General features: G+C 39.3%; 1 protein-coding gene across 2 annotated transcripts in view; it reads left to right on the top strand.

The window, feature by feature from the left end:
- The window catches only part of LOC120229614 (tubulin-specific chaperone cofactor E-like protein), a 164415-nt gene that overhangs the window by 33850 nt on the left and 106709 nt on the right, over positions 1–23856 (top strand). For both annotated transcript variants that reach the window (XM_039228733.1, XM_039228735.1), the window contains exons 6-9: positions 1633–1814; positions 3129–3385; positions 6059–6185; positions 8371–8487. In XM_039228733.1, coding sequence (XP_039084664.1) covers positions 1633–1814; positions 3129–3385; positions 6059–6185; positions 8371–8487 — 683 coding nt within the window. The remainder of the gene's footprint in view (positions 1–1632; positions 1815–3128; positions 3386–6058; positions 6186–8370; positions 8488–23856) is intronic.

A 23856-nucleotide genomic window follows, 5' to 3' on the forward strand; every position in this document is an offset into this window, starting at 1 on the left:
TGTGTTCAGTGCCTTACGCATGTATCTCATTTAATCCCATCAACAGTCCTGTGGAATAGGCGGGTCCTATTGTCTCTGTGTTACAAATGAGGACATGGAAAGTTGGGGAGGTAAAGTAACTTGTCAGACCACACAGCTAGGAAGTCTGTTTTGGAACCCGGTTCAAACCCAGCTTTTTTGACTCTGAAAACAGTCCTATTTCTCGTAACATTTAATCAACACATTTCCTAGCTATTTGATGCTGACTGCATTTACTGGGCTTCAAACATTTACTTCATACTTGTTTAAGCTCATTTTTTTTTTTCTGGTTATATTTATAACCTGCTAGTTGCAGTATGTTGGAAGAACCATGGCTTTGATTTTTAAATATTAGATTGGGTTTTTGTGATACTGGGACCTTAGTCAAATTATTTAACATTTCTGAGCCTGACTTCATTCATTTGTTAAAATGAAAATAGTTATCTTGCAAGTTGTTTTGAGATTTGAGTGAAATAGCTTTATTAAACAGACTAGTACTATATAGAGCAAATAGTTAAGGTCAGTAATGCTGATATCCTTTTTATTTTTTTTTAATCTTCTTTCCTACCAAGTTTCTAGCTAAATTGTTAAATTGATGATCATGTTTTCTCTTTTGTTATGGATGCTTTTTCTTTTAGTACATATAAAGTTTGGTCATCTTTCTTAATTTTATTTTTTTCAGAGAGAGTGCAGGTGGGGGAGGGACAGAGAGGGACAGAGGATCTGAAGTGGGCTCTGCGCTGACAGCAGATGGCCTGATGTGGGGCTTGAACTCAAACCATAAGCTCATGAAACCACAGGATCATGACCTGAACTGAAGTCACTCAGCTGAGTGAGCTACTCAGGTGCCCCAAATTTGGTCATCTTTCAACCAAGTTGAAACTCTTTCTTTTTTTTAAAAAAAATTTTTAATGTTTATTACTTATTTTTGAGAGAAAGAGTGTGAGCAGGGGAGGAGCAGAGAGAGAGAGGGAGACAGAGAATCTGAAGCAATCTCCAGGCTCCGAGCTATTAGCACAGAGCCCAGCACCGGGCTAGAACTTATGAATCGCGAGACCATGACCTGAGCTAAAGTCAGACACTTAACTGACTGAGCCGCCCAGGCGCCACAAGATGAAACTGCTTCTAAGTGATTGTGATTATGTCAGTTTTGAATGGTTTTGAGCTTTTACCATGTGTTCTTCAATAAACCTTTAAATTGGCCTTAATATTGTACTGAGGACAAAAGGAAGGAGAAATTCAAAGAGAATTACATGACCCGGTCTCAGCTCTTTAGAAACGTGCAGCCTAAAATGTCATCCAAACTATCTTTTCTCCATTTATCAAAGAGAATATCATATAGAACAGAATCAAAAACCTTGCCAAAGGCAACATGGAAAGTCTTTCTTTTGTACCATTAACTTTCAACTATGTCACTATTTCATAGAAAGATTAAATTATTTGCCAAGATTTGTTGAAATTCCTTACGCCCCTCTGTAGGTACCGTCACTGACACAGGACTCCCTAAAGTGAGTGGCCCTTTGCCTGGAGCCCCACTCACTTAAGCTTTATGAGCATGATTGCTGTTTAAAACTCTGATGACTGCCTGATACACATTTCTTTTTTTCTCCCCAGGTCAGTAAAATTGTGTCAAATGTCCCCCAGTTGAAGTTTCTAAACCTGAGTTCCAACCCTCTGAATTTGTCGGTTTTAGAAAGAACATGTGCTGGGTCCTTCTCTGGGGTTCGCAAACTTGTCCTCAACAACAGCAAAGCTTCTTGGGAGACGGTCCACACAATACTGCAGGAGTTACCAGAGTAAGCCCAGAGAGCGCGGGGGAGACGGGGCTGCGCTGCCATCTTTGTTAGGACAGAGAGTCACTGCTGGCCTCCCATTCTCAGAAACACTAGAATAGCAGACTGGATGGAGAGTGAGCTAGAAAAATGAAGTACTTAGAAGGAGGGTAATTTAGTAGCATTTTCACTGGAATACTTGTTTAGTGTTGAGTAGCACCAAGACATAGGATATGTCATCCTTTGGCAAGAAAATATCCCTGAGAAGCACTTATCATTTCTAGATCAACCCACCCTTTCTCCATTTTAATCTTCTGATTACCTGATTTCAGAATTTTGCCCTAGCGCTTTTCTTTGGGAAGAAAAAAAAAATCATACAATCTATAAAGTATATTAACACTCAGATGATTAAGTGCCTATCTGGCCTGATGGGAAAATGGAACTCTTTTCAATAATTTAGACAAGAAATTATACTTTGGTTTGTCAGTTTAGAAATGCTTTCTTGTATTTATTTGTATGTAGCTTTAAATAAGCACACGAGAATCCAAAGGAAGTAGCTTAAAGAAATATGTGAAACTGTAGTTTCTTTGTCTAAATATGGAAGTTAACAAAGTTATTTGAATCTGGTCTCACCCCACTTATTCCACCTGAGTGTCTCACTGTCCCTCTACTGAGACTGGTTTCCAGTCACTGCACACAGCACCTAGCATGGCAGAGAATGAGCTTTGAAAGCCCACTTCCACCTACCAACCGTATGACCTTCAAGAAGCCAATGGACTCTGTTTCCTTGCCTATAAAATGGGCATAATTGTATCTACCAGGGAGAAATAGCAGTATAGTCTGTAAAGCACTTGGAACAGGGCCTGACTCAGGGTAGGGATTTAGTAAATGATAGTTAATCTTTCTGTTTCCAAACATTGTGTTCACATTGTTTCTGGAATTTTCCTCTATCTCCTCTCAACTTTTGCAAGTCTACCCTTCCTTCAAGGCCATGCAGTCTTCCCTGATTATTCTAACTACAGTTTTAATTCCGCTCCTTTGGGAACTGCTATCTTAGAGTGAGTACTGCCTTATTTAGCCTTTAGTTGTTTAAGCACAAAATTAATTTAGTGGGTTATAATCCTGGATTATATCATCCTCTGCTGTTTTATGTGTTTTAGGCTCTGTCTCCCCAGCTATATTTTAAGCTTTAGAAAGACCTCTTTATGTTTTCTCCGCAATACCTACCAGAGCCTCACACATAGTAGGCACTTATTTATTTATTGAATAAATGAAAGTAGGTGCAAAGTAGAAACATAACTGCTTTAAACAATGAAATATCTCCTTTTTTCTCTGCAGTTTGGAGGAGCTCTTCCTGTGCCTTAATGACTATGAAACAGTGTCTTGTCCTTCTATTTGCTGTCATTCTCTTAAGCTACTACATATAACAGACAATAACCTCCAAGACTGGACTGAAATACGAAAGTTAGGAGTTATGTTTCCTTCTCTGGATACCCTCGTCCTGGCTAACAATCATTTGAATGCTATTGAGGAGCCTGATGATTCATTGGCCAGGTTGTTTCCTAATCTACGATCCATCAGCCTCCACAAGTCAGGTGAGGTACAGCCTTGTTCTCTCCATACATGCAAATTGATCTGAGCTTATGCATGAAATAAATGAAAAGTGTATTTCTTTCAGTCATGGCTCTGCCTTCTTAAAGGATGGGTTTTCAAGAGTGACATGCAGATGCCAATTGATTAGCTAAATTTAGGGCATCCATTTTCATAAACGCTCTGATAAATATCAAGTGCAATAGCATCTTATTAGCTATTTATGTTTTATATGATAAAAAGGTCATGCCATGGAAGGGGTGAGACAGAATTGATGAATTAGACAGCAAAAGGTGGAGTAAGAAGAGTATGGGGAATTACAAACTAGCCCATTTTGTCTGGATTCAGAGTAAGGAATTTCAACCGACTATATCCTGAAATGCTTACTTTTCTAGTACTCTATAGTATTCTATAGTGTATATATTAGTATATAGTATTAGCGTATAGTATTATATATGATTGATAGCCAGTTTGCTGCCACTTGATTCTGTGTCTCATAGGACCTAATATTTTTAGCCTATTTTTTAAATTATAAACTACATCTTAGAACAGTTTTAAGTTCATAGCAGAATTGAGCAGGAAGTACCAAGTTCCCACATAGTCTGCACCCCGCACGGGCACAACTTCTCCGCTATCAACATTCCAGCACCAAAGTGATACATTTGTTCATTGAGCCTACGTTTTCACGTCATCAGCCAAAGTTCATATTTCACACGAGGGCTCACTCGTGGTGCTGTACATTTTGTGGGTTTGGACAAATGTATAATGACACGTATCCCCCACTCTAGTCTCATACATAATAGTTTCACTGCACCAACAATCCACTTGGGGTCTGCCTGTTCATCTCTCCATACACCCAATCCCTGGCAAACACTGATCCTTTTACTGTCTCTATAGTTTTGCCTTTTCCAGAGTGTAGTATGGTTGGAATTATATAGTGTGTAGCCTTTTCAGATGAGCTTCTTTCACTTAGTAATATGCATTTAACTTTCCTTACATCTTCTTATAGCTTGATCACTCATTTTGTTTTAATGCTGAATAATATTCTATTGTCTGGATACACCACCGTTTATTTATCCGTTCACAAACTGAAGGACATCATGGTTGCTTCAGAGTTTTGGCACTTATTAATAAAGCTGCTGTAAACCTCTGAGTGTGGGGTTTTGTGTGGACACTAAGTGTTCATTTCATTTGGGTAAATGCCAAGGCATGCAATTGCTAGATCATATGGTAGGAATATGTCTTGTTTTATAAGATACTGCCTACTGTCTTCCAATGTGGCTGCACCATTTGGCATTCCCACCAGCCATGAATGAGAGCTCCATTGCTCTACATCTTCATCAGCATTTGGTGCTGTGAATGTTTTGGATTTTGGCCATTCTAGATGTGTAGTGGAATCTTGTTTTAATTTGCAATTCTGTAATGACCTATGATGTCGAGCATCTTTTCAGATGCTTATTTGCTGTCTTAGTGAGGTGTCTGTTGTGGTCTTTTGTTCATTTTTAAATTCAGGTTGTCTATTTTCTTTTTGTTGGGTTTTAAGATTTCTTTGTATCTTTTGGATAACAATCCTTTATCAGCTGTGTCTTTAACCAATCTCTTCTTCCAGTCTGTGGCTTTTCTTCCCATTCTCTTGACATTGTCTTTCAGCCTGTTTCTTAAAACCTACACGACTAAAAACAACTCTAATCTATAATTGAAAAAACAAAACAGTTTAATTTGCCATAGAATTAGGATTTAAAAACCAGTATTTTGCATAAGGAAGCTGCTTCTTACCCAACTCAACACCCTTGAGCTAACTCTGTTCTTCCTGCTGCATGGGAATGCCATTCCCTGCAAGGGACGAGAACTGTTGGGACTTGGGATGGTATGCACCAGAGCCCTCCTATATCGCTTCTCTGCTTACCCTTGCTGCGGGTGGATAGAAATAGGAAGGGACTATGTTGTTCTCTGAAATAGACTTCACGTGTTATAAAATTGATCACTTTCATTATTACAGGCATATTTTTCTTAGCAGTGCCAAGTATTGACTTGGATGATATATTTGCTCACGGCTGTAGGAAGACTTTTATTTTAGCAATAAATAATCTTAATTTATTACATGTTCTCATTCCCCAATGGTTCAAGTTGTCTGTTTTTGCTTTTGTTTGTTTTGCTTTTAAAATCTGTTTTCCCTGTCCCCAAGATGCGGGCAGTAGGTAAGAAAGGTAATATTTAGTTCCTGGCTCTATTGACCTTGCCCCATCTTAGAATTTGTTAGGTAAAAATTTGCATCTGACAGTATCAGCTCTGATCAATAGTTATGTTCTTTGAGTCTGTATTTGATGAAAGAGTTGACCATGCCCCCTTTTAATGTAATCATGGCATACATCGTGCTTATGGAAACCATCAGTGACCCTTTTACAAAGCCATTTGGGTGGAGAATCAGTACATTAGTGGGATGTTGGAGAATGAAGGTCTCTTCTCCTTGACCGCTGGAATCATAGGGATATGAGAGGCTCTAGGGAAGTTTTCATGGTGTTGTATTCTATTTTCTCCTTGGATATAAGATTTTCAGGATCTCTAACTAGTTTGTGATCATTTTAACATTTCAGAAATTAATTGAAGTAATTTTTTCCATGTTCATCTCATTTGTGTGCCCTTCTGGATTTACTTAAACAATATATTTCTCAAATTAGGTTTGCAGTCCTGGGAAGACATTGACAAACTAAATTCATTCCCCAAACTTGAAGAAGTGAGATTGTTAGGAATTCCTCTCCTGCAGCCATATACCACCGAGGAGCGGAGGAAATTGGTGATAGCCAGGTCTGTTGTCCGGATGACTCTGCTTGCTTCTCCTGGGGCCTCGCTTCATTAAAGGGATAATGCACTATTAGGGGGGGGAGTGCACTGTAAGTTTACCCATCTCCTGAACAGACAGTGCTGGAAGGAGCTGCGTCCGTAGCTCCAAATCCCGGAAGAAAAGGAACACGATGTGATGAGAAAAATGTGAAAGGTAATTGGCATGCCAAGAGTCCTGGAACATTCCCTCACAGATCTCTTCTGTTTTTACACTTTTTAATACTTGCAATATTTGAAGCCCTGTGTTGGATTATGAAGAAAAAGTAGGTAGAATAGGGAATGAGTTCTGTTTTAGTTGTCTTTCTCTTCTCTGCAAACATAGTGGTCATTTAAAGCGTAAATACCTAAAAATGGGACTGTTTCATTACTATGAAACTTAAGAGAGCAGCCATCTGTGTTTTCTCCTTGAATATAGATTGACTTAAACATGACGACCACATGGTTATGTTCTTCCTCTGGTTCCTCTGCCTCTCGTGTCTCAGTCTCTGCCTCTCCCAGACTGCTGAAATGAGCGTTTATTTTTGTATAAGCCTAAAGCAGCAGTAAGATTTTGGCTGAGATATAAAAGGGCCGTGAAGCTTTCATTTGTCTCTTTGTGCACTATACAAAGTGGTTTTGAAAGGGGCTTGAAGTTCCCTAAAGAAGAATGGTTCTTCAAAACAGATGAGCATAGGGGGTGAAGAAGAAAAAATGAAGGGGGCAAACCAGAACCAGAAAACACTCTTAACTGTAGAGAGGGTTGCTGGAGGGGAAGTGGGCAAGGTGTTGGGGGAAATAGGTGATGGGTATTAAAGAGGGCACTTGTGATGAGCACCAGGTGTTGTATATAAGGGGGGACTCCCCAAATTCTGCTCCTGAAACTGATATTACACTCATGTGAACTAACTGGAATTTAAATAAAAACTTGAAAGAGAAAAAAAAGAGTATTCTTTAATACTCTAATACTTTAAGCAAAACAGGGTATTGCTCTTTCCACACGGCTAACACCTAGCAGATCCTTACTGCTTTTTAACATACACATTAATATCTCACTGAAGAAACACCTTTCAGCATACTTTTCTTCTCAAGCGACTAAGTCTTGTAGTAGGCCTTATACTTTATTTTCTCCACATAATTTTGTTGTAAATATAGTAAATTAATTCCAGAATGATATCACCCTTTGTGCTGACTACTCTGTAGACCTGTGCTGCCCAGTATGGTGCCATTAGCCATATGTGACTTTTGAACACTTGAACTATGACTAGTCTGAATTGCAGTGTGCTGTAAGTGTAAAAATAGACACTGGATTTCAAACACTTTATATGAAAAAGAGAACACTAAGTGTCCTATTATTTATTTTTTAGGTTGTAGATTGTAGGTTGAAATGATTAAATCCTGGATATATTGGGTTAAATAGATATATTATTAAAATTAATTTCACCTGTTGCATTTTTATCTTTTTAAATATGGCTACTGTGGGGCGCCTGGGTGGCTCAGTCGGTTAGGTGGCTGACTTCGGCTCAGGTCATGATCTCACAGTTCATGGATTAGAGCCCCGCATCGGGCTCTGTGCTGACAGCTAGCTCAGAGCCGGAAGCCTGTTTCAGATTCTGTGTCTCCCTCTCTCTCTGACCCTCTCCTGCTCACTCTGTCTCTCTCTCTCAGAAATAAAGAAAACGTTAAAAAAAAAAAAAAGGAAAATAATTTCAGAAACATAAATAAGTAAATAAATATGGCTACTAAAGGGATGCCCACTGGCTCAGTCAGCTAAGTGTTTGACACTTGATTTCGACTCAGGTCATGATCTCACAGTTCATGCGATCAAGCCCCAAGTTTGGGCTCTGTGCTGACAGCACAGAGCCTGCTTGGGTTTCTCCCTCTCTCCACACTCTGACCCTCCCCTGCTCGTGTTCTCTCCTGCTCTCTCTCTCTCTGTCTCTCTTTCTCTCAAAATAAATAAACTTAAAAATTTTTTTCATGAGACTTCAGACATTTTTTTCTCCTTTTATTCTATACCACTTTAGTTCATGTAGGTAGTTGTGCATAAGCAGAGTTACATCAAATGTGTCCTTTCGAGAGAATAAGACTGGGCCTCAAACCAATGATTTTATTTCTAAAGCTAAATATTCTTAGTATCTTAAAATGTCTTTATTTTGGTTTTTACTTACAGATTGCCATCCGTCTCCAAACTTAATGGCAGTGTTGTTACTGATGGTGAGCGAGAAGATTCTGAGAGATTTTTTATCCGTTACCATGTGGATGTTCCACAGGAAGAAGTGCCATTCAGGTAAAAGCCACTCATCAGTTTAGCTACATTTTAGCAAGTAGTGAGGCAATTTAAGAACTACTGTTTTAGAGCAAATCTAATATTTTGTTACTCGACCCTCTTAGAGGATTTTGGTGGTAGGTTAAAAAAAAAAAAGAAAAAGGAAGAAACATCAAGCAAACCCATTTTATCTCGTTTTCCACAGTGTGTTTCTTCTAGCCTTGCACTTGTATTAAGAATGGTTGGGTAAGTACTTGACTACATCCACCCCATACTCCATGTCATTGATTCCTGTTTGACCCTCTTCTCCAGGGGCACATCTTCACCCACTCAAAAGCTAGTCTCTTCTTTCACATTGATCTGCTTTCAGGATATACTAGGTTCTGCAGTTTGGAAGATTTGGCAAATATGCATTAGGTTTAGAGAATACGAGAAAAGGGCTAGGAAACAGACTCTTAAGGAAATACTGAAGGAATTTGGATGGTTGAGTATCAAGAGAAATGCTGAAGGCTGAATTAGTAATTACCGTTAAGTATATGAAGAGTTAATATACATAGTTTGAGGAGAAACTACCTTTTGTTATATTTGCTTATTAAATAAAAATAAAAAAATAAAAATTTGAGTGTAGTTGGCACAGAATGTCACATTAGTTTCAAGTGTGCAGCAGAGAAATTCAGCAAGTCTGTGTGTTGTGCTGCGCTCCCCACGAGCGTGGCTACCATCTGTCACCATACAGCACTATCACAGTACTGTCCATTGTATTCCGTGCGCTGTGCCTTTCACTCATGCCATCACTGGGAGCCCGTCTCCCCCACTCCCCTGCGCCCATTTTGCTCATTCCCCATCCCCCTCCTTCTGGCAACCACCAGTATGTTCTCTGTCTTCATAGGTCTGATTCTGGTTTTAGCTTTGTTTGTTTTGGTTTTTAGATTCCACACATAAGTGAAATCACATGGCATTTGTCTTTATCTTATTTATTTCACTTAGTTTAATATCCTCTGAGTACATCCATGTTGTCACAAATGGCAAAAATCTCATCCTTTTTTATGGCTGAGTAATATTTCCGTGTGTGTGCATGTGCACGTGTGCCCACGCTCCGGTGTGCGCCTTCACGCCACATCTTTATCCACTCATCTGTCGCTGGACACTCGAGTTGCTTCCATATCTCGGCTATTGTAAATAATGCTGTAGTAAACATAGGGGTGCACGTAACTTTTTGGATTAATGTTTTTTGTATTCTTTGGATAAATACCCCAACGTGAAATAGCTGGATCATGTGGTAGTTCAAGTCTTTTTTTTTTTTTTTTTTAATTTTTTTTTTAATGTTTTATTTATTTCTAGGAGAGAGAGAGACAGCGTGAGCAGGGGAGGGTCAGAGAGAGAGAGGGAGTGACAGACTGAAACAGGCTCCAGGCTCTGAGCTGGCAGTCAGCACAGAGCCCGACGTGGGGCTCGAACCCACAAACCACGAGATCATGACCTAAGCGAAAGTCGGACGCTTAACCGACTAAGCCACCCAGGCGCCCCAGTAGTTCAAGTCTTAATTTCTTGAGGGGCCTCCACACTGTTTTTCCACAATGGCTACACCAGTCTGCATTCCCACCACAGTGCATGAGGGCTGGGAAGGGGCGACATGTAATGTTCTGTAAATGTAAGAGGAATTGTAGCAGGTATGATACAGGCAAACATACAAGAAGAAAATACCTCCTCCCCCCCACACACAGAAAAACTGGTTTCTAGGTGTTGGCAACTAGAACCACGAACCAAAAATGTTATATCCTTTCCTCAATGACCTTAACAAATAACACAACGTCACATTAGACAAGCAGGATGCAAGTTAGGACTGAATGGGAGTCAAGTCAGTTGATCCTTCTGGTTATAAATTTCTGTGGTTCTAATTCATCCTTACTAAATATATCTAATTTTCCCCAGAGTCTTCTATTCTTTATAGGCTTTGAGGGGGCTGACATTCTATAAGACTTACCTGGTACTGTATAAAAAGATTTTGTGGTTTTGTTAGTAGTACTTTAAAGTAGTACTTTAAAGTAATTTAAAGTAGTACTTTAAATTAAAAAAATATTAGACAAATTAAGAGTTTTGAAGATTGCCTTCTATAAGTAGCTAAGGACAGCCAAATGGGGAGAAATAAATATGACTGTGCCTTTTAATACAACCTGGAAACAGTGGGTTAAGTAGCATGAATTTATTTTGGTAAAACATGACCTACTATCTATAGTTTCACTTGATTCGCTCTCACTTTTTTTTTTTTTTAAATTTTTTTTTAATGTTTTATTTATTTCTAGGAGAGAGAGAGACAGCGTGAGCAGGGGAGGGTCAGAGAGAGAGGGAGTCACAGACTCTGAAACAGGCTCCAGGCTCTGAGCTGGCAGTCAGCACAGAGCCCGACGTGGGGCTCGAACCCACAACCGCGAGATCATGACCCAAGCGAAAGTCGGACGCTTAACCGACTAAGCCACCCAGGCGCCCCTCGCTCTCACTTATTAACAGGAGAAGCAAATAACTGGGCTTTGAGCATAAGCTCACCGTTATGGTTTGTTGAATTTCCAGCCTGCTACAGGAAGTAGCGTACATACAGGCAGTCCATTGTTTTCTGTCTTGATGGCATCATTTTCCTAAAGTGCATATATGCCTCTGCTCTAGTCCGTGTTCTTGAATTCAGGTCGTGGAAATCATCTTCAGTCACAGGAGGAATTTATTAGAAGGATATTGAGAAACTGTGAGAATTGTTAGGAAGCGGAGGAATCAGGCATAGACAGGAGCTAGGGGCAGCAGGGGCAGCCAAGGTATCGCCCGGTGGTTGGCCTTCTGTGTCTCTGCTGGCACCGTCCTACCTACACACCACAGTGCTGGACTTCGTGAGGCCATGCACGGACTGTGCTGAAATAATCTCTCCCTGACCTTTGCCTCTGGGTCTGACCAGTAGATTGGCTGTGTTTAGGGTATGTGCTCACATTCTGTCTTCAGAGAGATAGGAAGAGGGACTGTCTGTTCCACTTTGGCTTCTGCAGTGACAGATAGAATCCTGCTTTGCCTGATCTTGGGAGTTTTCCCCAAACAGGAACAATTCAGCCAAAAGAACATCTATTATAGTCTGCCATTTTGACTCTCCGACATGTATGCCAATACCTTTTCCGCATAGCTATACATATAAAAAATATTCTACCTGTCCTAATGTAGTCCTCGTACAAATGAAAACACATTTCTTTCTCCCTGAGATGAGATAACCTATTTATTCTAAAGACTGTGACCAATTAGCTACTGTAAACGATTCAAGCTCTTTTAATTCCCACTCTGCCCTGCTGCCTAAGTATGCCTGCTTTCCCATGCACTAGTGGCTAAAGGTCACTGCTTAGTCTCTCCCATTCTTCTTGAAATTGAAATGGGCAAACTGACTTCAGTGTCTTCTTGGACTATAAAATATCTTTCAAAGGTGTGAGTGTTCTACTCACTAATGTATTTTTCAAGGCCTTGGAAAAGGAAGTGTCTTCTAGGTCCTTTGGTTCATAGATGAGGAATGGGTGAAGGGGTAACGTGGGTGGCAGTAGTTTCCATCATTCCTGTGTCCTCATGTGTTTTATTTCCTCCTTCCACATTGTCCCCCAAATTTGTGGCATCTCAGCTTTCTTTAGTAAGGACCACCGTGGGTCCAATTTCTGGCCAGCCAGCTAGACAAAACTTTAGAACCACTTTTCAGAACCTCTGGTACTGTACTCATAAAATCAGCTAGACTGTACTGAACAGAAGCAGCTAGATCTAAAATTGCTTCTCCTTCCTTGGTCAGCACACTCAGAATCTATTCCTGTACTGATTTCCTGTATTTTGTCTACGTAAATGACCAAATTCTTGTAATTCCTTTGATGTTTTTGTAATCAGCCCCACAGAGCACAGTGTGGTGGCTCCAATGGTAGTGGAACAGAGTGTATGTGTTGAAGGAGGAGGCAAATAGGAGTTCGTTCACCCTTGCAAGGCAATTCCCTTAGGCGGGAGGATTTTCCTGTCTTCTCAAGCATGAGAGGAACAGTCTCATTAGATCCGCTAGCCAGGGAGCCTGAGTGAGGCTTCGGGATTCAGGATGTTCCCAAGCCCTCAGAGTCTTCCCGTATATCTCCACCCCAGTTCCTTCTCTCCCCACCCCCACTCTTTTTCCAGTCCGTGCTTCAGCTTTCATAGAACGGTCCCAATATAGATACAAATATTACTGGCCTACAATTCAGCAACCTGGAGCATCAAACTGTGTGCATTTGTTTTTAATAGCTGCCTCAGCTTGTTGTAAGAGAGAAAAGATCCTTTTCTTAAACGTACCTGGGTTTTGGTCTGCTTTGAGCCTAGTTCATAGGGATTCAACCTTAATATTCTCTTGATTCAGGTTATCTTGTGCTGTTAGAATAGCAGATGCTCTACTTCATAGTCTTGAATTCTCCCTACCTGCACATTGTTTTATTCGTGGCAGCACCCTGAATCACCTAGAGCTTTCCATGGGGCCACAAGGGCCACAAGTGGTAATTAGTTACTTCACAACGGCATGGCAAGGCCTTTGCCGAATCCTTTCCATGAACACTAAGATGACGTTCACTGGGCCCTGCTAGGCCAGAAACCAATTTCATATTGCCTGTCATTACCTGTGGAGCTCTTGCTGGTAATCTTCCTGGTGCTAGTTTCTGAGTGCACACAACAGAAATCAACTGTGGCCAACTTTAGTAGGGTATGAATTTAGTTAAAAGAATAATGAATATTGCGTAGCTCACAGAATTGACAAGAAGATAGGAAGATCAGGCTTAGGCAAGATTGATGGAAAGGCAGGCACAGCCAAGATTTCCATATCTCCCTCTGTAGACTCTGGTCAGTCAGTCATCCACATGCTGCCAGACTTCACTGCCCCTTCCCCCCACCCTCACCCCCATTTACAGTCGTGCTTTTGAATTCTTGATTCTTCTAGATCTGCTGTGAATAATCTCTGTTAGATCTTTGGTCTTTGCATTTCCAGTTACAATTAGGTAAGTTTGTTACCTTCCCGTGTTTTGCTTTCAGGGAAAGAAGAGACTATTTACTCCTCTTTAGCTTCTGTAGTGGAAAGTAGTTCCTACTTCTGATCTATCTTGGGTTTGCCTCAAATCAGAGGGGCATTTAGATTCTGGACAGCCAAAGGTGACACCTATCCACTATAGTACCTATTTCCTAATATGTTTGTTTTTTAATAAATCCTCTGATAGAATGACCTGTTTACTCAGCAAATATTTTTTGAGCCATTGTAATGTGCTAGGAACTGGGTTAGACAATTAAAAAAGAACTATAATATCATTCATCCTGATATCAATTTTAGTATATTTGCTGCCGAAGCGAGCACCATCCTGATACCAAGATGGAATGGTGGATAAGCACAGAGAAATCTGTATTACAGTGCATTTATTATGAATTAAGAATACCAATCTATAAACAAGGTGTTTACTATACCTATCATCTTTTTAACTGTCTTCCAAATTATATGCATAATCTCTCCCTAAAATACCGATGAACAGTGAATAGCATAGTGTATAGGTAGTAAAAGGTGAAATTTTGACTCTCGATAATTCAATATCTCATACAGAATCATGTTCAAACTTTAGTTTCCAGGTAGGATGGAGGTATCCATTTATTTTTGGAGAAATAAAATCCATTTGGCCATGGATTTTTAAAACCAGTGCTTAACTTGATTTTCCTATAAATCCCAACTTCTACCAACATCCTTTGCCAGTTGTCAGGTTCCCCGAGCTTTTCCTTCTCTTTCCATTAAGCATGTAATACTTCTACTCAACTTAAGACATAGGAAAAGTCAGCCAGTATGTCTTTCGAGGGCTTGAATAAAAAAGCCATTATGATCAGTTGAAAGTCCTTTATGGTAGCAAAGTTATTTTGTGAGTCAGTTGTATTACTCACACACATCTGTTTCCATGTGATTACTCGTTTTAGCAACAGAAGACTTTAAAGATGATCCAGAAATTTACATATTCTGTTTTTCTGCCTCAGACTAAAACACAAGCTTCAGTTATCTGAACGATCTCAATGTTTTATGAAGAACAGATAAAATGTTTAGAGGACAAAAGGGAGATACACTTAATTAAGAGTTTTATAATTTCTTACAGGTGCTCAATTACCTTTTTATGGTTTTCTCCTGATGGGTGGAGCTGGAAGCCTAGCCTCTACCATAGATGTTCATGGTCATTAGTGGACTAACAAAAAAACGAGCAGTCGCTTTTATGTTTCGTGTTTATTTACTTTGTGAAATAATAGAAGGCAGAAAATCTCTGTTCCTGATTCTTGGCCTTTAAACGTCATAGTGTTTTGCTTTTCCAATCAATGGACTCTTTCTTTTAAAGCCTTCATCTATGCCCTGTCTCCTCGTGGCTTGTGTAGCAGTGGTGTGCTATTTCAAAATCAGTTCAGTGTCCGCCGCAGGTGCTTGAAGAGATGTCCTCACTGGGCTGGGTCTGTTTCATTTATTGGACTCTTAGATTTTACCAGAGGAGCTTCGAGGAAGTAACTCTGGATTCTAGCTGGGTCTCAAAGGACAGTTCGTTTAATTTATTTACTGAACACTCACTGTGCACCCAGAGGCTCTGGGCCAGAAGCAGGAGGCAACGAGACAAAAAGAAAAAAGAAAAAAAAAAGCAGTGTCTACTCTCAGGAAGCTTGCCATCTGGGCTAAGCTAGAGACGTGTCCCCTTTGCTGGTTCCTCTTCATGTTCTCAACCTCTAAAAATAAAGACACTGTAGGATTTGGTCCTTGGACCTCTTCTGTTTTGTACTCATCCTTAGGTACTTTCAACAAGTCCTGTGGCTTTGCGTGCCTCCTCTATTCTAGTAACTACCAAATTCATACCCCCAGCTCTGATCTGCCCCTGAGTTCCAGCCTAGTATTTCCAAAGGCCCACTTGACATCTCCACCTGGATGTTTAAGCCTGTGTCCCAAACCAAACTTCTGATACCCCCCTTCCCCGGCCCTGCTGCTACATCTGCTCCTCTGCAAGTTTTCCATCACTCATTTTTCCAGTTGCTAGGGTCTAGACCTCAGAGTTGTCCCTTATTTCCTGCTCCCATTCACCACAGCTAGTCCACTAGGTTCTTTTCTTTCAGTACCACTTCCAAAAATATATAGACAATCTGGCTATTTCTTACCATTCACTTTAGTTCAGGCTTCCATCACGTCTTACCTGTACTGTTATAGCAGCCTCCTATATGGTCTCCCTCACTTTGCCTTTGCCCCCTATGGCTTATTCTCCACATGGGAGCCAGTATATCAGAACTCGAGTTTATTTAAAAAAAAACAAAACAAACAAACAAAAAAAACAACCTTCTGTGCTGTTCCTGAAACACATCAAGCACACTCCCACCTCAGGCCTTTGTACATTTTTTCCTCTTTGGAATGTGCCAGGTTAACTGCATGGCTCTCTCCCTCTCCAGGATACCTTATCAGAGACTCCTCCCTGACCAGCCGATCTCAAATAGTGCAACTCTGCTCTGTCTCCTACAGTTCTCGTAACCTACTTTTATTTTTCTTATTTAGCACCACCTAACTTGCATTTCTTATACCCTCCTGGCCTCCCCCACACTGTACTGTAAGTTCTGTAAAGGCAGGAACTTCGGTTTTGTACTTGGCCTTGCCCTCAATGCCTAGCGTGGTGCCTGACAAAGCACAGCTGTTGAGTAAAATGGCCCAGTCTCCACACATGCTCAGGAGCAGGAAGCAGGGCTACCCTGCTCTGCTGGAAGAGGCAGTGCTTCCTAGACAGGAAGTCAACCTGGCTGAGTAACCTGGGGAGGGGGAGGGGAGAATGTTCCAGACAGAAGGGAAGAGAGGCAAATGTGTAGTGATCTGCAGTAGTTTGAAATGACTTGGTGAGAAGTAGCGGCAGACAGTGCCACACGGGAAGGTAGGAGCCAGGGCGGGCCTCTGAAGACCTGGGAGTGCCGTGCGGGGACACTAGGACTCCTTCTTGCGTGCAGTGGGACATCACTGAGGCATTTCAAGTGGGGAAGCTCCTTGGGCAGATGGTTTATATTTAGAGGGAGAAGCTGAGAGAGAACTAATTGATAACCGATACTTCGGTAAAGCAAATGTGCACTGGGGGTGGCTTCTGTCCTGATGCAGGGACACGTTAGGACTGAACTTCATTGTAGAATTTGACATAGTCCTATGAAAACACACAGTGAAGTTCTACTTGTTTTCTGGTATGTATAGCCCTGGTTTATCTGGGTATAAGAATGTCATTTTTAGGGAGAAAGAAACCTCCACGTTTATGAATCCGTACAAGTTAAAGCCTACTATCATTTTTGCCTCGCCATTTATCAAATGTCTGTCCACATTGCCTGTATTTATCAGTTTTTCCTTTAGGTTGTTTGCTTTATCTCAGTTTCCTCTGAGTGAATTTAAATTGCTTATTTAGTACGGAACTAATACCAGTCTTCCTCTGTTAAGTTTTAAAGAGAGACAAAAAGAAAACTCGTAACTTTTCTTCCAGAGATCAACACATCATGTGAACATAAGGGAAGGGAAGCAAAAATAATATAAAAACAAGGAAGGGGACAGAACATAAGAAACTCTTAAATACAGAGAACACACTGAGGGTTGCTGGAGGGGTTTTAGATGGGTTGAGGGGCATTAAGGAAGACACTTGTTGGGATGAGCACTGGGTGTTATACTTAGGGGATGAATCACAGGATTCTATTCCTTAAATCATTAATGTACTATATACTAACTAACTTGGATGTAAATTAAAAAAGAAAAAAAAGAAAAAAAAATCAACATACCATGTGTCTTTTACGGTTCATCTGTTTCTTTGGGGAGGGAGTTAGTGTTTTTTTTTAAGTTTTTATTTTAATCACCTGATGCTCATCACACACGTGCCCTCCTTAATCCCCATCACCTATTTCACCCCTCCCCACCCCTTCCCTCTGGTAATGATCAGTTTGTTCTCATAGGTCAGAGTCTGTTTATTGGTTTGTCTCTCTTTTTTCCTTTTGCTCCTTTGTTTTGTTTCTTAAATTCCACATTTGAATGAAATCATATGATATTTGTCTTTCTCTGACGGACTTATTTCCCTTAGCATTATACTCTGTAGTTCCATCCATGTTGTTGCAATTAGCAAGATTTCATTCTTTTTTTGTGGCTGAATAATATTCCATTGTATATATATACCACATCTTTTTTATCCATTCATCAGTCAATGGACATTTGGGCTGCTTCTATATCTTGGCTATTGTAAATAATGCTGCTATAAACATAGGATGTATGTTTCCCTTTGATACAGTGTTTTTGATTAGTATTTTTGTATTCTTTGGGTAAATACCAGTAGGGTGATTGCTGGATCATAGTGCAGTTCTATTTTTAACTTTTTGAGGAACCTCCATATGTTTTCCAGAGTAGCTGCACCAGTTTGCATTCCCACCAGCAGTGCAAAAGGGTTCCTTTTACTCCAGATCCTTGCCAAAATCTGTGGTTTCTTCCGGTTTTGAGTTTAGCCATTCTGTCAGGTGTGGAGTGTGATCTCATTGTAGTTTTGATTTGTATTTCCCTGATGATAAGTGGTGAGCATCTTTTCATGTGTCTTTTGGGCATCTGAATGTCTTCTTTGGAGAAATATCTGTTCATGCCTTCTGCCCATTTTTAACTGGATTATTTGCTTTTGGGGTGATGCATTTTATAAGTTCTTGATATATTTTGGAACTAACCCTTTGTTGGATATGTCATTTGCAAATATCTTCTCCTACTCAGTAGGTTTCCTTTTAGTTTTGTTTCCTTCACTGTACAGAAGCTTTTTGTTTTAACGTTGTCCCGGTAGTTTATTTTTGCTTTTGTTTCCATCGCCTCAGGGAACCTATCTATGGCTGATGTCAGAGATATTATTGCCTGGGCTCTCTTCAAGGATTTTTACGGTTTCGTGTCTCACATGTAGGTCTTCCATCCATTTTGAATTTATTTTTGTATATTCTGTAAGAAAGTGGTCCAGTTTCATTCTTTTGCATGTCACTGTCCAGTTTTCTAAACACCAAGTGTTGAAGATGTTTCTTTTTGTTTCTGATGATAGTGGGGAGGAAGTAAATTCCCTGATTTGGGGTATCTCTTTTTTTTGGACTTTTTTTGTTTTTCTTTTTTTTTTTTTTTTTTTAATGTTTTATTTATTTCTAGGAGAGATAGAGAGAGACAGCTTGAGCAGGGGAGGGTCAGAGAGAGAGGGAGTCACAGACTGAAACAGGCTCCAGGCTCTGAGCTGGCAGTCAGCACAGAGCCCGACGCGGGGCTCGAACCCACGAACCGCAAGATCATGACCTAAGCGAAAGTCGGACGCTTAACCGACTAAGCCACCCAGGCGCCCCGTACTTTTTTTGTTTTTCATAAAGAGTTAGAAGAGGCATAGCTCCAGTGAACAATGATTTGCTGGGAAGAAATGCTGTTGTCAGGGACAGTGGCAAAGCCAGAAATAGGATTTCTTTAAAGGCTTTGCTTTTCTTTTACTCTCCTTCGATACCTCATGTTGTCCTAAGGAGTCCCTACGCTGTGCCCTGGGAAATCCTTATTTATGATGTCAAGGATTATATTAGGCATTCCTCAAATGCTTATCGGCTTGTCATTAGTGGTATGCTTTTTAAAATATGGAGAGTATTTTTTTTTCCTCCTTAAGACTAATGGCTTTTCTAAATACAGCTGATTGTATCTTCGTGTTATTGTGAGAGCAGGGCAGCAGCTTGTATTCAGACACCACCTCAATGAAGGCTCACTTTGTGCTGGATGCTGGAGAAATCCTAGTGTACTGCGTCTGTTACCTCATATCCCTTCCAAACAGAGGACCTGCTGTTGTGAAGGAACATTCCTACATTGGACAGGAGTCTCCTGGGGTTCTCCATATTGCCAGGCTCCATCATCCTCTGACAAGGGCCATGACACAGCACTCCTCACATTCAGCTTCCAGTCTGATGAGAAACAAAAGGGGCTTTCTCCTTGGCACACTGCTGAGAGCCCCTGAAATGTTAGCTTTCCCGTCGTAGCTTACAGCCTTTGTCATTCCAATTACCTTGGACTTCATTTTGACTTCTTGCCACTTTCCCAGCCCAGCAGAAGATAGGCTGCCTTCCTAATCTTGATTGGAGTTATATATGAGAATTTGCCTATACCTGCAAAGGAAAGGGAGATTAAGAATCATGCCCACATCATGGTCTTAAGGGAAATTGTCTTTGGCATCTCAGCTTTTGTTTTGCCCTGCCAGGGCAGGGGCCACTTTTATCTTTTTTTGTTTCTGTTTGCTTTTTAGGATTAAAAAAAAAATATTGAGAGCGATAAAATAAATACTCATGTTCACATTACTCAGCACTGGTGATCACTAATATTTTAGTATTTACTACAAGCTTATTTTTTTTAATTAAAAGTAATAGGATCATAGATGAAATTAGAGTAGTTTTCTGCCCCTGTTCTCAGTCTTGCTTCTGCCAAGAAGTAACCCCTGGCAAGAATTTGATGTGTATCCCTGGTGTCTATTACTATATTATATATATCCATTAAAATACAAAGTGGGATTTTATAACTCTTTGTTAATATGCACTGCAGTTTCCTCTCTCAGCCTGTTGCTTTTCAGTCTGATCTTTTCACTTTGTACTTTGTTGAAAAGAAATGTCAAAAGTTTACTATTAAATGTGTCTTTCACTCTGTGGTTTATTTGTATTCTGTCTTCTTTAACAAAATCTTTTCTTTTCCAAACATCACTTAAGATACTCTCCTGGCTTTTTTTCTAAATGTGTTTTCACACGTGTATCTTTGATCCACCTGGCATCTATTTTTGCAGATGACATCAAGTAGAGAGCTGAGGGTTTGGTTTTTGCCCTCATGTGGGTAATTGGTATTCCCCACTGATCTTTAATGCCACCTCTGTCATAGATCTCATTTTTTATATGCATGCATGGTTCTGCCTCCACGGGTATGTATGTCCATTCCTGTACCATTACAAAATCACGAAATCACATTGCTAGGTCTGAGTTCCCAGAAAGGGCAAGTCTCTACGCCTAATTGTTTTTCACATTACCTTTGAGATTGTAGCCCCATTTCCCTAATAAATTTTTGGATCGGCTTATCAAGAACCACAAAAATCCTGCTGTAGTTTGGATTCTGATTGCCGTGAACTCACTGACCAATTTGGGAGAATTGACAGCTTGATACTATTTTGTCTTCTTACCTGTGAACGTAGGAAATCTTCCCATTTAATGCAGAGCATCTTTTACATCCTTCAGCAGCACTTCTAATTTCCTCTCAAAGGCCTCGTGCATATTCAATTTTGTTTCTAGACGTCTTATGCATTTTGTTGCTATTTTAAATGAAACCATTTTTCTGTTACTGCTTTCTAATTGCGTATTGTTGGTGTAGAAGAATGTTGTGTATTTGTGCATGTTGGTCATGGATCCATCGATCTTGCTGTTGCATAACATGGTTAGTCTTTACTTTCTTTTGGGTTTCTATATTGGCAGTCCTCCAGTGTGATGTTATCAGTAAAAGATGGCATCTTTATCTTGTTTCTCACTTTAAAGGGACGACCTCCAAAGTTTCAGTGTGAAGTATCTTGATATAGAATACGACTTTTGCTATCTGTTTTTCATAGTTGTCCTTCATATCAGGTCAAGGTAGTTACTGCCTCTGTTTTTCTAAGAGTTTCTTTTAATACCAACAAGTATTGATATCTTACAGAATGTTCTTCCTGTATTGAGGTGAACATGTTGTTTTGATATGTTAATCTGATTTTTAGTGATACATTTTTCAGATGGTGAGCCATCTTTGCATTCCTGCAATATTCAACCTGGTTGTAAAATATTAAGTGTTCTTTTACAACACTGCAGAATTTAATTTTATGATGTTATTTGGGATGTTTCCATCTATTTTCATATTTAAATATTTCATATTGGTTTATAATTTTCTTTCCTACTGTTCTTTTCTGGTTTTGTTATTGAAGGTTATATTATTAGCTTCATAAAATGAATTGGCTTGGTAATTTTATGTTTTTCCATTAAAGTAACTTTTTCACTTAGTTTTACTTTTTATAGTCATTCATAATATTTTTATGATTTGGGAGTAGGTGTTTATGTTTTTAAATTACTTTATCCTATTTAATTCTCATTTGGACTAGGTAATACTTCCACACGGGACACAACTGAAAATTTCTGAAATGGTATAGACCGTAAACCAAGTCTTCTTCCCATTTTTTTTAATGTTTATTTATTTATTTTGAGAGAGAGCAAGAGCACATGAGCAGGGGAGGGCAGAGTGTGGGCAAGAGAGACTCCCAAGTAGGCTCCGTGCTGTTGACACAGAGCCCAACACAAGACTCAGCTTCACAAATCATGAGATCATGACCTGAGCCAAAATCAAGAGTCAGATGCTTAACCAACTGAGCCACCCAGGTGCCCCTCTTCCCACTTTTATCCTTAGCAGCTAATCAGATATTTGGTCCCTAGGCAACTATTGGCACTGTTTTCTTGTTACAGTTACCATTGCTATTTAGTGCATAATTTTTGTACATAGTCTTGCTTTTTTTACTTAACAGTAAATCTTTAATGACATTCTATAATGCCCTTGTTACATATTTGCATACATATACATATATATACCCCCTTTGTATAGTTGATCTTTTGTGATCAAAGAAAAGTTCTATATCAATAGTCATCTCCTTTTTCATTCCAAATAGTGTTTATTTCTGCTTTTCTCTCTCTCTTTTTTTCATTGGTCCTGCTAAATGATTATTTTTTTTAGTAGTTTCCTTTGTTTAAAGTCAGGTTTATTGAGGTGTAATTGACAGAGTGGGAAGTTTAAGCTGAGGCTCATTTTTTTTTAACCTCTTGTTCAGTTTTCCAGCACCATTTGTTGAAAAGGCTGCTTGCCCCATTGCATTATTTTGCAACTTTAAAAAAAAAATCGGGAGAGTGTATTTCTGTGGGTATATATCTGGGTTTTCTATTCTGTTCCACTGATTTATGTGTCTATTATTCCACAAGGACCACATTGTCTTGTAGCTATATAATAAGCTTCTTCCCACTTTATTCTTCAAGAATATTTTAGTTATTCTAGGACCTTTGCCTTTGTATACAAATTTTAGACTAAGTTTGTCTCTGTCTACAAAAAACCTTGCAGAGGTTTTGATAGGAATTTTATCAAACCTATAGATCGGTTTGGGGAAGATTGACACATTTAATATATTGGATCTTCCAATGCATGAACACAGTATGTCTCTTCATTTATTTAGGCCTTTATAATTTCTTCCATCAGCATTTTATAATTTCTACATACAAGTCTTATGAATCTTTTGTTAGACTTACAACCTGAGTATTTCATGTCATTTGCAAATACAAAAATTTTATTTATGCCTTTCCAATCTGTATGACCTTTTTCTTTTTCTTGCCTTATTGCAGTGGCTAGAACTTCCAGTACTGTGTTGCATACGAGTGGTAAGAGTGGACATCCTTGCTTTGATCCCAGTCTTAGGGAAAAGCAGTCTTTTACCACTAAGTATAATGTTAGCTATGGATTTTTCAGTGATGCTCTTTATCAAGTTTAAGTAGTTCCCCTCTATTCTAAAATGCTGAAAGTTTTTGTCATAAATGGATATCAGTTCTTTTCAAATGCTTTTTCTGTGTCAATTAATCTTTCTCTTGGTCAGCTTATTGATATGGGAGCTATACTGATTGATTTTCAAATGTTGAACTGACATTAGATACCTAGAATAAATTCCTCTTTATCATAGTGTATGTTTCTTTTTTTACATTGTTGGATTTGGTTTGCTAATATTTTGTTGAGGATTTTTGTGTTTAAGGTCATAAGAGATATCAGTATGTAGTATTCTTTTTTTTTTTTAAATGTATTTTATGTGCTTTTGGTATCAGGGTAACACTGGCTTCATAAAATAAGTTGGTAAGTGTCCCCTTCTCTTCTGTATTCTGGAAAAGTTGTGTACAATTGATGTTACTTTTTTTGTCATTTAAAAATTTTTTTATATTTTCACTGTAGTAAAATACATATAACAAAAGTTACCATCTTAACTGTCTTTTAATTATGGTAAAATGTACATAACATAAAATTTACTACCTAAACCACTTTTAAGTGCACAGTTTGGTTTTATTAAGTACACTTCTATTGTTGCACAGCACATCTCCAGAACATTTTCCATCTTGTATAACTGAAACTTCATACCCATTAGACATCACCTTCTCATTACCCACTCTTAACCACTTGCAGTCACCTGTCAATTATTATTCTTTCTGTCTCTATGAATTTGACCATTCTAGCTACCTTCTATAAGTGAAACCATACAGTATGTTTTTTGTGACTGATTTCACTTAGCATAATGTCCTCAAGGTTCATCC

The sequence above is a fragment of the Hyaena hyaena genome, unplaced genomic scaffold (assembly GCF_003009895.1).
Source record: "Hyaena hyaena isolate Hyena2069 unplaced genomic scaffold, ASM300989v1 scaffold_34, whole genome shotgun sequence".
In the NCBI taxonomy this organism is placed as follows: domain Eukaryota; kingdom Metazoa; phylum Chordata; class Mammalia; order Carnivora; family Hyaenidae; genus Hyaena; species Hyaena hyaena.